The 15,651-nt window shown below is 45.5% G+C and overlaps 1 protein-coding gene across 4 annotated transcripts in view; it reads right to left on the bottom strand.

Annotated features, from left to right (window-relative positions):
• The window catches only part of LIN54 (lin-54 DREAM MuvB core complex component), a 620,706-nt gene that overhangs the window by 322,922 nt on the left and 282,133 nt on the right, over positions 1-15,651 (bottom strand). For all 4 annotated transcript variants that reach the window (XM_086961987.1, XM_086961989.1, XM_086961988.1 and 1 more), the window contains exon 4: positions 2,826-2,962. In XM_086961987.1, coding sequence (XP_086818113.1) covers positions 2,826-2,962 — 137 coding nt within the window. The remainder of the gene's footprint in view (positions 1-2,825; positions 2,963-15,651) is intronic.

The following is a 15,651-nucleotide window of genomic DNA, read 5'->3' as shown; positions in this document are numbered from 1 at the left end:
CGGTGAGGATGTTAGTCCTCACGGCCGCGACGGGGAGCTCAAGGTGTAAGGCCTTGGCAGCCCTCATCAACACCACTGAATAGGCAGCCCCCTCCTCCGTAGCCACGGTAGGAGACGAGACAAAACCAGGGTTGGGGGAGTCATCCAGACCACTGGCATCACCCAAGTCACCTGTCCAGTCCATGTCATACTGACACTCGCGTGTTAGAGGGTCTTCAGACCCCTCCCACCCTCTCCGTATTCTACATCCTCACCATACTCGAAGTCAACAATTTAGACCGGCTCCTCGGGGTTCACAGGCCCCATCGGCGTCGAGCCCGGCGTCGATCGACGCCGGTCCGACTCCGCGTCCGGATTCGGAGAGGGAATGGGGACGGCGCCGCCCGTAGCCGGCACCGGGGAACCGGCGCCGCGCGGGGGCGGCGCCAGGGGTTGCCCCGAAGGAATCGGCGCCGGGGAGGCCGGTCGACCAGCCGGCGTCGACCCCGAGGGCCCCTGCGGCGCCGGAATCGGAGCCGTCGGCGGCGCCGGAGCCCCCGACGGCGTCGAGGCACGGTCACCCGAGCCGCTAGGGCCCCCAGACGGTTTCACAGGGCCCGAAGGTGCCGCGGAACTAGCCAGAGGAGAAAGAGCCCTCATGGCCACGAGGAACGCCTCTATCTCCTCGGGGGACACGCCTTGCCCAGGGACCGCAGGGTATGGAGCAGGCCGCGTCGGCGACTCGCGCGGAGCCGCGGGGTGGGGCTACCCGAACCCCCGGCCGCCTCGTGCGAGCGTCGGGGGGAGTCGGGGGTACGATGACGAAGCCCCGACTTTTTGTGTTTCCTACCTGAGGAACCAGAAGAATGGTGACGACTCCCGGAGCGCCCGTGACGGCTCCGCGACCGCTCCCTCGATCGCTCCCTTGACCTCCGGCCGGACCGGGACCGCTCTCGACGCGGGGCCGATACCCGGAGCTCGAGCAGCTTGCGGGACCGCTCCCGCCTAGCTTTATTAGTCAAGGCCCGGCAGTCGACGCAGGCGTCCACGTCGTGGTCGGGGCCCAGGCACCGGAGGCAGAGTCGGTGATGATCCGTGACCGACATCGTCCGGTCACAGTCGTCACAGTTCTTAAAACCGGGCATCCTACCGGCACCGAATGAAGATTCAGAGATCAAAAAGATCAAAAAACGTGGTCAAAGACCGGAGTACTGCTCTTCGGATCTGCGCTAACTGGCGCGGAAAAAAGAAGAACTGACGTCAGCGCGCGGAGGCCGCGTCTATGTACTCCAGCGACGTCATCACGGGGCACGACGCTGACGACGGATGCGGAGCCGCAGGGGACGCCTGCAGACGACGCCTACCGACGCGCAGGGGTACTGCTACGGAAAAGTTTCCGGATCCAGACTGACGCCTGGGGATATTCTAAGGTAAGGAATCTAATACTAACGTGTTTCTTTCAGATCTCTGCCGTTAACTTAAGCTCATCTGCAAAAACACAGAATGAGTCAGATAGATTACTAAGACTTCAAAAAAAAAAACAAATTAGAAGGGAACTCCTTGGGTATTTTCTGTTGGAAAATCTCAAGGCAATGACTATCCCATGGAGGTTGCAAGTTAAAAATGTCCCGGTAATTTTTACTGAAGAGCCCAAATACAAGAAAATCTTGGCAATCCACAACGCAGTCTTAACTGCTAACCACTGATTACACACACTTTCTCTTCATAACCGATAAGAATAGATCATTCTATTGGCTAAAAGGAGAAACTTTATATCGCAGGGACCCACAACTTACAATTATTTCCATTCTATTATTTTTCGTAGTGCTAGACCAAGTCCTGGTCCTGAGGAGAACCCTGAAATTGAATAGGGTTCTGAAACGAGTCAACCCCACCCAGCTAGCAGTAACCATCACAAATCCACGGAATAATACTGTGTACATACAGGGCAATCATCCTGGTGTAACTATAGTGGCGTCTAGCGGTTTATGGCATGTTGCATTCCTGAAAAAACAAACATTTTGCACCGCCATGGTTTCTTTTGCTTAAATAAGGACTGGTCTATTGTGTCCTGTTGTGTTGTATCATTTGCAAGCTTTTGTTAGTTTTTGATGTGTTAAATGTTGTGATTAATGCAGTCATATGTAGAGACTTTACATTCTGGAGATGGAAAAGCCTGGTCGTTTCCCAGTGAAAGCTTAAAGTTTTGAATATGTGGCATTGTATGTCCAATATAGATCCTCATAGACCTGACCAATTTTGAGTAGTGTGGCCTTCTGCTTCAGCACACAAAGCCAAGGGGAAAACTCCCCAAAAATACCAAATTTGAGTAGTATGGTGAATAGTTAAACTGCACCAACTTCCTATTTTTTTTCTTTACATTACAGAATTTGTAGTCAGGTTTATTGTAGTGTAAAATGAGGCGTACAAGCAGCCAAAATGCAAAGACAAAAACCTTGATTGCATGACCTTTGTAAGCACAGATTTGGGAAATATGAGTGCTCTGCAAAAATAGAAGACTATTGTGAGATAATTGTTATAAACCTTATGAAATGTCTCAATCAATATCTTTCATGTTGAATGGAGTATTTAACAGGTGCTAAATACCCAAACATACATGTTGATGCATGCGTATTTTAAGCCTTTTCAGTTCGAGAAATACTAACAATATTTAAAGGACAGGCACATGACAGTAATGGGGGAAACAAAACGAAAAACGTACAAGGCTTTAGAGAAGGAAACATTCAAATGTTAGGACAACTGGAAACATAAGTAATGGAAAACTATCGAGTGACCATTATAAAATCAAAATGAACAACCCAAATAGGTTTTTCAAAGGTTTTCACCTTATTGGGAGACTTCAGCGGCGATATAGCTATTTTATTTGGTGACTGTGTTGTTAAAGTTGAACCAATACCTCCACTTTCAGAGATTGATAGGGTCTTTGGTGGCGTTCCGGGAGTATTAGGAGACAGCACCATCCCTGCAACAAAAACAAAATGCCACATTGTCAGTTGTCTCATATTGTAAATGTTATCTTCAGCAGCCACTTAGGCAATGGCTACTGAAAGATAAGCAGATTACAAGCTAATTAAGGAAGATTACAGTTAAGGACAGACAGATTAATAACATATTGCACATGTTATTTTACAAATACAAAAAGATAAATATATTGCCAATTAACGTCTTCAATAATGTTTCTGCTTATTAGTGAAAAGTGATGTAAAGTATTGACTTAACCATATGATATGCCCATTGCCAAAGAATAAGTTACTGTGCTATAAAGAAGACCCGGTGCACAGGAGAATGTTACATACCTGTAATACTAGTTCTACAGTACAGTTCATACATTTGCATACTTTGGATATTCCACAGTATAAATGTAAGGATCCAAGACTTTACAATTAGTATAGAAATATTTCACTTTGTAGCCTATAAACATCACAACCCTATTTCAGCTGCAACATAGTTTTGTATAATGTAGCAAATTGTCTGAATTATTAACATTTCTAGGTCTACCAGGGGTGAGTGACTGGTAGGGTTGACTTGATGCAAGGGGCCAGGTCTTTAAGGCTTGAATATAATCATGAAAAGAACACACCTCTGTGCACAGACTGTACATCAATGGTCTAGACTTCACTGTCCTATAAACTTTGCTTCAAACTGAAGAGGCACAAGGCAGGGGTGCCATTTTCCACCCTTGCTTTTCTTATCGGAGGCAGAGCCACTAGCGTATTGGCTTAGATGAGATTGTCAGGTACCATATGCAATTGTCTTATCTTATATGGGATAAGACAACTTGGTGGGCCACGAGAGAATAATTTACATCGCTTTTCCTTCCCCATAAGGCCAACACCCTTCAAAATTACTATTCCCTAAGCTATAGACACAGGCAGGATAATAGGTGGTAGCCTTTGTGAAAAATTGTGTTTGTCCGCCAAGTGTAGGTGTAAAATAAGGACTGGTTAGTTGTACTTGTATCAATTTATGTACTATTTCGTGTATTGTATTGTGTACTGTGTATGGCATTCTATTGTGTTGCATTAAGGATTGACATTCCCTGTTCTACGCTGTTATGAATAGGTCTATTCTTGATGTCCCCCAGAGTTGTAATACTTTTTCTAGACTCTTCGAATGTATTTCCCATTTGTGTGAGCTGCTGTTCTGCCTGTTGAGCTGATCTGCTTCTGTGTTGACTTACCCAGACAGGTGAATTGTTTGCAAACTGATTCTCTTTGGTATCGCTCATTGACATATATCTCTTGAGCTATTGTCCGCCTGGATCAATATCGTCTTCCATGCAATGTGTGCTTGGAAAGCTTTCAGAGCCAGAAACACAGTCTTCAACTCTAGGAAGTTGATGTGTTTTATGGATTCTGAATTATTCCATTGACCCCATATTCTTGCATTTCATCAATGTGCACCCCATCCTTTGTAAGCTGCATCTGTTGTTATTGTCACGGAGTGAGTTGGTGATTTTAAAGGTCTGCCTAGTGTTATGGTCTTGAATGCCCACCATTATTCTCCTCCTGTACCCTTTCGGCACTAGATCCTATTAACTCCCTGTGGTTTGTGGCCAATTGTTGCCTACCCATTGTTGTAGAGGGCGCATGTGTAGACTTGCATGAGTAATGAGGAGGATTTTTTTTAGATTTATGGAGAAAGCCAATCTTGGCAATGTGATGATGACCTTCTGAATGTGTTTGTAACATTTTTGCTTTGAGTTTGCCTTCACCAACCAGTCGGATAGATGTGGATTCCTTTCCTTCTTAAGTATGCTGCCGCTACTCAATTTGTGAACACTCTTATTATTATTATTATTGTGTCTTTTGTAAAGCGCGCACTACCCCAACGGGGTGTCCCGGCGCTAAATGATTAACAGCTAGTCCCTACAGACATGAAGTTATAGGCAAAAGAGGTGAGTTTTCAGCGCCCGACGGAATTCAGGTTCAGATTTGATCGAGCGAAGGCCCATAGGCAATTTATTCCAACTTTGGGCAGCTCCTAACTCTAATGTTTTCCCTCCAGCACGGGACTTTTTAAATCTAGGAATAGCCAATAGATGTTTAGAATTAGAGCGAAGAGCTCTGCTGTTACAGTAAGGACGGAGAATGGTTCTGAGATGGGCAGACCTCTTTCCCTGAGTGGAGCGGTAGGCTAATATCATAGCTTTAAACTCAATTTGTTTATTCATAGGCAGCCAATGCAATTCGCGGAGGTAAGGAGAAATGTGCTGCCTGCGTGATAGACCTCCAATCAGACGAGCCGCAGCATTTTGGACCGTTTGAAGTTCATATTTACAACAAGGGGTGGTGAGGGACAGAGTCTCTGAATTAAACAGAATACTCTCACCCAGTCAAGAGATCAGGGCTAGATCCAACACCGTTTTTTAGCTCACTGCACCATCCCAGTTTCAGAACCTGGCTGTATGCAAATTAGTCTGTTCCTGTCCCAGTGCATGATGGGAACAGGGCAAACCAAACTACAAAAGCCAATTCTTACACTGGGAAGGAAACAAGCTACCGGGGACCGGTTTCTGGCATTTCAGCCTCTTCGGCCCGGCTTGCTTGAATCCTGATGGTGCAATGAGCAAGGGACTCACATCTGAGTATACCCTTCCACGCTTAGGGTGGACAAAAATATTTACAACAAGGATTCAAGCAAGCCGGGCCGAAGAGGCTGAAATGCCAGAAACCGGTCCCCGGTAGCTTGTCTCCTTTCTGGTAAAGAATTGGCTTGGTAGTTTAGTCTGCCCTGTTCCCATGATGCACTGGGCCAGGGACAGACTGATTTGCATATAGCCAGGTTCTGAGCTGGGATGGGGCAGTGAGATAAATAACGGTGATGGATCAAGCCCTGATCTTTGGACTGGGTAAGAGTGGTCTGCTCAATTCAGACACTCTGTTCATCACCACCCCCTTTTGTAAATCGATTTTGGCCACTATAGGTGTGGCAGGGTATACTCAGACATGAGTCCCTTTCTCACTGCTCCATCAGGATTCAAGCAAGCCGGGCCGAAGAGGCTGAAATGCCAGAAACCGGTCCCCGGTAGCTTGTCTCCTTTCTGGTAAAGAATTGGCTTGGTAGTTTAGTCTGCCCTGTTCCCATGATGCACTGGGCCAGGGACAGACTGATTTGCATATAGCCAGGTTCTGAGCTGGGATGGGGCAGTGAGATAAATAACGGTGATGGATCAAGCCCTGATCTTTGGACTGGGTAAGAGTGGTCTGCTCAATTCAGACACTCTGTTCATCACCACCCCCTTTTGTAAATCGATTTTGGCCACTATAGGTGTGGCAGGGTATACTCAGACATGAGTCCCTTTCTCACTGCTCCATCAGGATTCAAGCAAGCCGGGCCGAAGAGGCTGAAATGCCAGAAACCGGTCCCCGGTAGCTTGTCTCCTTTCTGGTAAAGAATTGGCTTGGTAGTTTAGTCTGCCCTGTTCCCATGATGCACTGGGCCAGGGACAGACTGATTTGCATATAGCCAGGTTCTGAGCTGGGATGGGGCAGTGAGATAAATAACGGTGATGGATCAAGCCCTGATCTTTGGACTGGGTAAGAGTGGTCTGCTCAATTCAGACACTCTGTTCATCACCACCCCCTTTTGTAAATCGATTTTGGCCACTATAGGTGTGGCAGGGTATACTCAGACATGAGTCCCTTTCTCACTGCTCCACCAGGATTCAAGCAAGCCGGGCCGAAGAGGCTGAAATGCCAGAAACCGGTCCCCGGTAGCTTGTCTCCTTTCTGGAAAAGAATTGGCTTGGTAGTTTAGTCTGCCCTGTTCCCATGATGCACTGGGCCAGGGACAGACTGATTTGCATATAGCCAGGTTCTGAGCTGGGATGGGGCAGTGAGATAAATAACGGTGATGGATCAAGCCCTGATCTTTGGACTGGGTAAGAGTGGTCTGCTCAATTCAGACACTCTGTTCATCACCACCCCCTTTTGTAAATCGATTTTGGCCACTATAGGTGTGGCAGGGTATACTCAGACATGAGTCCCTTTCTCACTGCTCCATCAGGATTCAAGCAAGCCGGGCCGAAGAGGCTGAAATGCCAGAAACCGGTCCCCGGTAGCTTGTCTCCTTTCTGGTAAAGAATTGGCTTGGTAGTTTAGTCTGCCCTGTTCCCATGATGCACTGGGCCAGGGACAGACTGATTTGCATATAGCCAGGTTCTGAGCTGGGATGGGGCAGTGAGATAAATAACGGTGATGGATCAAGCCCTGATCTTTGGACTGGGTAAGAGTGGTCTGCTCAATTCAGACACTCTGTTCATCACCACCCCCTTTTGTAAATCGATTTTGGCCACTATAGGTGTGGCAGGGTATACTCAGACATGAGTCCCTTTCTCACTGCTCCATCAGGATTCAAGCAAGCCGGGCCGAAGAGGCTGAAATGCCAGAAACCGGTCCCCGGTAGCTTGTCTCCTTTCTGGTAAAGAATTGGCTTGGTAGTTTAGTCTGCCCTGTTCCCATGATGCACTGGGCCAGGGACAGACTGATTTGCATATAGCCAGGTTCTGAGCTGGGATGGGGCAGTGAGATAAATAACGGTGATGGATCAAGCCCTGATCTTTGGACTGGGTAAGAGTGGTCTGCTCAATTCAGACACTCTGTTCATCACCACCCCCTTTTGTAAATCGATTTTGGCCACTATAGGTGTGGCAGGGTATACTCAGACATGAGTCCCTTTCTCACTGCTCCATCAGGATTCAAGCAAGCCGGGCCGAAGAGGCTGAAATGCCAGAAACCGGTCCCCGGTAGCTTGTCTCCTTTCTGGTAAAGAATTGGCTTGGTAGTTTAGTCTGCCCTGTTCCCATGATGCACTGGGCCAGGGACAGACTGATTTGCATATAGCCAGGTTCTGAGCTGGGATGGGGCAGTGAGATAAATAACGGTGATGGATCAAGCCCTGATCTTTGGACTGGGTAAGAGTGGTCTGCTCAATTCAGACACTCTGTTCATCACCACCCCCCCCCCTTTTGTAAATCGTTTGAAGTTCATGGCAGAGGCCGGAGGATAAACCTAAGTAGAGTCCATTCGCATAATCCAAATGCGAGATAATTAATGCATGAACAATCGTCTTTCTATTAGCACTGGGCAAGTAATTTTTGAGTTTTTTTTGCGTTTTAATCTTAGTAAAACATGCTGCAGAGACTGATTGGACCTGGGACCCTAATGACAGCTGTTGATCCCAACGGACTGCTAGATTTCAAACCGAATCCTTCGGTATCGGGGCTTGGCCAAGATCTTCCGGCCACCAGATATTAGAGTCAAGAGGGGATGACTGATTGAAAAAGAGCACTTCAGTTTTTGCTGCGTTCAGTCTTAAAAAATTAAGGTCCATCCAATTAGCAATGTCTCGGATACAAGATTTGAGAGGGCCAAAGGTGGAAGGAGATGGCTTCTCAAAAGTAAAAAGCAGCTGAATGTCGTCGGCATACGACGTTGTTTTAATGCCATACTTGGAAATCATATCAGCTAACGGAGCAAAATAGACATTATTGGTGCTGATTTTATTCCAAAGGGTAAGACTTTGAATCAGTAGTTTTTATTCGTGGATGAATCCGAGGTATTTTTTGTGAGCTTGATTCAGGGGGGATGTGCCGATGTAGGGGATTTGGTGGAGGTTTGCTTATTAGTTCTATAATATAGCAGTGGCGCACCACGTTTGAAGTCCAACTCTCTGTGGGCTGCTAAGTACCTTTTCTGGAACGCATCAATGTTTCCAGGAGAAACAAGCATTTGCAATGCAATAGGTCTCGCATTAGGAAAGTTTACGCTGTTGGTATTGTAAATGACAATTTTTTAATTTATGTTTTGTTTTTGAAAATAGCGAAATTAATAGCTTTGTCATTTACAATGCCAATAGTTATAACTTTCGCAAATATGGCACCTATAGCATTTGTAATGCAATGTGTTGCATTTACGTGACTTACATGTATTGATATTACAAATAACAATGGCTTTTAATTTTTTTTTTTTTTTAAAACCTTTATTTGTGTAGATGGTTGCATACAAATACGGGCCTACAACCCAGAGGCCGGCCACAGAACAAACTGGAAAGCACCAATATCAATAAAAAGTACGGAGTGGTTCCGCAATACTACACAATGCTGCGAGTCCATAATGCTAACTGAGTGTAACCCCCCGGCACAGGATCACAGAAGGTTAATTTTATGTTAAAAGAATAGAGGATAGGTTGTATAATAAGCGACCTGGTGCACATGGCGGGGAACAGAACCAACAACATTATAATAGGGGATCCATAGATCTGTCATCAGAATAGGCCAAAGCGTTCAAGCCATAGATGCCCTTGCAATTCTTCTTCGGTAGTGACCACCCGCAACCTCATGTGCCCAAAGACAAGCAGAACATCACTCTCATAATAGTCAAATTATCAGTGAGACGGATAAAGTTGCAATCATTATACAGCCCAACCCGGAGAGTAAAAGAAAACGAAAATACTAGAAAAAAGGAAAAGGGGACTCCACGTTACTGTACCCGCCCCACGGCGATAATGGCGATCAACAATCCAGACAGCAAACATTCTTAGGGGCGGGGCGGCTAAGTCAGGATAGGCAGAACCTGAAAGTACCTTATTATATAGGAATACCCAATCCTCCCCCCCCAGGCACTCACCCCGCGGGAATCACGCACAGTCATGGAGACCCAAGAAAAGGACACAAAAGAGCCATAGAAACAAGTAATTATCTAATAGACCCCAATCCACCCGCCCCACCCTGCACCCCTGCAGAAGGCTATGGCCTACCCCTCCCAGCAGCGTGCCTGTCGCCCTAAACATGAACCCGAAATATAGAATGAGATAATAAAGAGAAAGGGAAAGAAAACAGATAAAAAGGGAAAAAGGAAAGCCAGGGGAGAGGATACCATGTAACAAGGCGCATGGCCCCAACCCCCAGCCCATACAAACAATTAGTGCAGCCAAAAACGAAACTGGCAAGTTTTCAATAAGCCATACATATTAAGGATTCGACAAATTATCTCAATTTGGGGCAGTCCATAACTCCGTGCACCTAACAGCAGTCCTCCGGATTAAGAACCGGGCTCACCCCAGTCCTTTCTTAGCTATCGCCACGATGTATGTCGAAGTAGCGGGCATAAAACAAAGCGGAGAGAAAAGGCCGTGGAGCAGCCGCTGAACGGCCAATGGAAGCAGCCCATGGGATCTCCTCCGCCGACGGTAATGCAAAAGCTGTTTACGGCAGTCATGTAAACCAGTGTCAATGATCACCAGCAAATCTTCCCGCATGCGAACCAAGACATCGCTACCCCCACCAAAGTGCGGGAAACAAACAGCAACCACCTCGGGCCCATCCGCGTCTCTGAGGGACAGCCCGGGAGCAATGGCGGTCACCACATTGTCTTGCACACAAGAATCCCGGGCCAAGGTCACTTGCCAAATCTTCAGCGCTCGCAGGACGTTGCCAATCGTGGGTTCGCGCTCCCCAGTGCAGGCCCCAGCACAGTACAGAGGTACAGCATCGACATCTCGGGGCGTTCCTCAGCATACGGCATCAGCCGCCATTTTGCGATTACAGCGCCGTCTTTTCGGAACCAACTCCTGGGGCGGGCTCGCAAGCAGGGCCCCCGCGGGATCCCCCTCAAGCACCCAAACAGCAACCTCGATGCAGAAATGAGGGCCACCAAAAGAGGGGGACCCGCCGGCGCCACCGCTCCGCTGGAGCCACTTTCCGCCACCGAGCGATGAAGTTCGGAATGGCCGGGCACGGCAACAAAGGGGGGAGCCACCAACACGGCGTCCCCCACACACAACTTGCCGCACCTCACCTCTGGATCACCGGACGGTAGTCCCAGGCGCGTTCAGTTGCCTCCGGCTTTTTCGCACAACGGCCTCTTCCGGCCGGCCTCCATCCTCCACCCGAGGCCGCCACCGACACCGTCTCGCCGGCTACTCGCTGAAGGCAAGGCCTCGGTCTCCACCCCACGGAGGGCGCACTTCCTGGGAGGACGCCGCTGCGGACCCACTGAACGCCGGAGCCACCAGGACGGGTGGTAAGTATCAGCAGACCTTCATCTATAAAATGTTATCGTTTTTGGGCAGGATGGGCGGCAGGATAGAAGAGTTTGGACAGGGAGGCCGGCGGAGCCGAGCTACCGTGCGGCCATCACGATGTCAAGCTTGGCTCCTCCGTTTTCGCTTTTAATTTTTTTTAATAATGAATACTTTAAAAGTTAATTTATAAGCATTCTTAGAGCAAAAGGCTGATCCCCTCGCTGAGGCAGTGCAAAACTGGCTCTCAGAAGCCATTGACACTTGCCTCCCCACCATAAAATACAAAAGAACCGCCCATCATCCACCGGCGCCATGGTATAACGATTCTTTAAAGAGCTTAAAAACTAGCTGTAAGATCCTTGAAAGAAAGTGGAGGAGAAAATATGACCAATCAACCAAACAAGTCTATAAAACAGCCTTGAGTAAATATCACAAGGAATGTGAACAAGCATGCGCCACTTTCGTGAATTTAACCATCTCAAAGGCGTCTAACTGTGCAAAAACACTGTTTAACACAGTCAAAGAATTGGCGGGCTCGGATACCATAGCCAAACCACCAATACTGTCCCAAACTAAATGCGAGGAACTAGCTGCCTTTTTTATAAATAAAGTTGAAGGAATTTACCAAGAAATTGTTTCACAAGAACCTGTATATGATAGCTCAGTGAGCCTAAATGCATCTATGCCAGAGGCATCTCATTCCCACGCGGCGAAAGAACATAGTCAAAACTATGCGGATTTCGCACTAATGGATTGGCCCCGCCTAACAACGGAAAATGTAGAAACACTACTAAAATCAATTAAATCTGGATCACCGAAGGACCCCCTTCCAGTCAACATGCTTAAACAATTAAATCACTCAGTGATGTCAATTCTAACCCATCTTTTAAATGCATCAATCAGAGTCAGTAATTCCTCCCTCATGGAAACACGCCATGATTCACCCACTATTAAAAAAGCCAAATGCAGACCCAGCCGATACCAAAAACTATCGTCCCATATCACTGCTTCCGATTCTATCAAAAATCTTAGAAAAACTTGTTCATATACACATGATGCAATATGTAGCAACACATCAATTACTTCATCCCTCACAGTCAGGTTTCAGAGCGGGTTTCTCAACGGAAACCACACTCCTAGGCGTTACCGAAGCAATCTGTCAGAATTTAGATAGAGGGGAAACGGTGGCGCTCATTTTGTTAGATTTGAGCTCCGCTGTTGACACCATATCACACACTGTGCTCATTAATACACTGAGCGGAATAGGCGGAGCAGCTCTCAAATGGATCCAGGCTTTCCTCTCAAGCAGAACTTTTCAAGTTTTTTCCCAAAATGCCTGCTCCAAAACTTACTCCTTCGCACATGGTGTACCACAAGGCTCCATCCTGAGCCCACTACTTTTTAATATTTACATAAAATCTTTAGCGGAGCTGGCAGAATAATCCGGACTCTCAATTTATTCCTAAACAGACGATTCCCAAATTATGTTTTCACTATCGGCGCAAAACCCCAATGATACCTCCACACTTAAGACAGGGCTAACTAACATAGCAACCTGGATGCAATCTAATTTCTTAAAATTGAATGGAGGAAAAACAGAGGTAATAATACTGAGAAAGCAGAAAAATCTATGGAGCCTACAACATTGGCCATATTAAATGGGCACCCTTCCTACCCCGGTATCACAAGTGCGAAACCTAGGCAAACTCCTAGACGATACTCTAGGTATGCATGCTCAATCAGTAAAAGTCTCAGCCACTTGTTTCTCCATCATTAAATGGCTGAGAAAAATATGCTGGATGCTGCCAGACACAACAAAAAAAAACTGTAGTCAATGCCTTAATTACTTCCCGGCTTGACTATGGAAATGTCCTCTATGTGGGCTCAAACAAACCGATTCTCCACAGACTACAGCTGGCCCAAAATGCGGCAGTTAGGCTCTTATGCAAGGTACCAAAAAGAGAATCAATCTCCGCATTTCGACGTAAATTACATTGGCTAAACATTGAAAATCGAGTGAAGTTCAAAACATTCACCTACATGCACACAATTAAAGCCAATATAGCCCCTAACTTCCTCTGCACTTTGGTCAAACCATACATTCCATCTAGAAATCTAAGATCAGCCTCACATGGCCGTTTTGTGGTCCCTAAATACAAACTAGCGCAAATTGGAGGGAAATCCTTCACATACCTAGGGCCATCGTACTGGAACTCCCTCCCAATCTCACTTAGAAATGAAACAAACTACTCCAGCTTCCGCAAGTTGCTAAAAACCTGGCTGTTTGACAAATAAGATGCCCATGCTCCACCCTGTCAAGGCTTCTATCTGCGCCGGGAAACCCTTTTTGGGTAGCTGTCACTCAATAAAAATTCTAATAATAATAATAATAGCAATAGCTTAAACGTTTGTAAATAACTTTTGTGAAGATTATGTTCAGTGTATTTTATTGTGACGAAAATCCAAGAACAGAAGTGAAATATTAACATATTTTTGTTACATTTGTAATGAAGCTTGAAACATTGAGAGAACATATTTGAACCAGTTGTTGTAGAATGGTTGCACAGAGTGATGCTGTGGTGGCCCTGAGTGATGTTGTGATGGCGAACGCGTGATGCTGTGGCGTTCAGTGATGCTGTGGTAGTGCATAGTAATGTTGTGGTGCCCCTGAGTGATGCTGTGGCGGTGCTGAGTGATGCTGTATGCTATGTTTTGTTTTGCTATCCTATGTTTTGTTTTGTTATGCTATGCTATGCTATGCTATCCTATGCTTTGATTTGTTATGCTAAGCTGTGTTTGGTTATGCTATGCTATATTTTGTTATGCTATGCTATGTTTTGCTATGCTATGTTTTGTTATGATTTGCTACGTTTTGTGTGTTTTATTATGCTATGCTTTGCTTTGCTATACTATGTTATTTTTTATGCTATGCTATGCTTTGTTGTGTTTGGTATGCTATGCTAAGTTTTGCTATGCTATTATATGTTTTGTTTTGCTATGCTTTGTTAAGCTATGCTATGTTTTGTTGTGTTTTGCTATGTTTTGTTATGCTATGTGTTGTGTTTTGTTATGCTATGTTTTGTTTAATTCAATTCAATAAGCTTTATTCGGTTCATATAAAACAACCATAAAAGCACAGAAAGAAAAACAAGCAATTGTTTAAAAGAACCAATTCTGTACATTAAATAGACAAAATCCAATCAGATTATTAATACTGCATTAAAACATCATACTTTTCCTTGCATCAATAGATTTTAGAATAAAAGTTGCAGTGTAAAAACAAATATCAGGCTCTCGCATTGTAAACCTCAAACTCATAGCAGCTTCCGTGGTAAAAGTACAATATTTTATAAACAAGGGTTTTAAAAATGCAATACGGAGGTTCAAATACAAATCACATATGAGGAGAAAGTGTAAAGTGCTTTGTTTAGTGTGGCTGTCACAAGGGCAGGGTGAGGCAGGATACTGTTTTACACATGGAAAAGCTACCAAGTGATGGACAAGACCAAATCTCATTCTTGTGAGCACATAACGATGCGAAGATCTGGTTACGTGGCTCAAATAAGTTTGGAATCCCTCTGGAACCGAATAAGAAGAATAAAACTGGCAGGTTGTTTGCTGCACTTTGTTACTTAAACGCCTCTTCTTTCTATGCAGCAGAAACAAATTCTTCATTTCTGCTTTGGGCAACTCGGTTACTGTGTCGTGGTTATCCAAAATGTTTAATTTAAAAAGATCCTTAAAACTATGTACAATATAACGTAGCTAGGAAATTTTGAGACAATTATCTAATCGGAGACAGTCTTTGTTAATCGTTCTATTGAAGGCAGTCTCCACCTTAAGCCATATTGATCTCCAAATCAATAATGGCCTGAATGCTATTAAGTCCATCAGGTAGTTAATTCCCACTTTGCTGTGAATTAATTCAGTTGACGCTGAGGGTGGCAAACAGAGCAACTTTTTAAGGAATATATTTTCCACTGCTTGCAGATCACAGTTAGAGTTATGACCCGATACCCCCGCATCGTAAAGTGCGATCGAGGTACATCTTGATTGATAGATGTGTGTCATATCTTTAATTCGTCGGTCGCCGAACTTCGTTGAGTACCTAAAAACTCAATGGACACTTTATGCCATCTTCGCCCCAACATTAGACATCTCTTGTGACCATTTACCATCACCAGGGAACGTTATCCCTAAATAACAGAACTGATCCACCATTTGGATTTTCTGCCCCTCTATAAAAAAGGAGTTAGTCCTCTTACGCCTCGGACCACAGACCATAGTATATGTTTTGGTCTTGTTAATCTGCAGCTTCCTCCTCGTGACAAAATCAGCGAACTTGTCTATTAACCGCAGAAGGCCAATGGGTGTTCTGGATAAAAGCACAGCATCATCTTCATAAAGCAGTACCAGCACATCTTGGCCCTCCGCCTTTGGTGCATCCGATTTTACAAGTTTAAGTGCTGCGTCAACTTCGTTAATAAAAAGTGTAAAGAGCAATTGGGCAAGGATGCAACCTTGTCGGATGCCACATCTAACATTAAATTTAGGGGTGAACTCACCCCTATGCCCATACCGTACAGATGTTAACAACCTTTCATAAAGCCTGGCCAGAAAATAAAT

Source organism: Lissotriton vulgaris, chromosome 3_1 (assembly GCF_964263255.1).
Source record: "Lissotriton vulgaris chromosome 3_1, aLisVul1.2, whole genome shotgun sequence".
In the NCBI taxonomy this organism is placed as follows: Eukaryota; Metazoa; Chordata; class Amphibia; order Caudata; family Salamandridae; genus Lissotriton; species Lissotriton vulgaris.
This window is presented reverse-complemented; position numbering and strand designations above follow the sequence as displayed.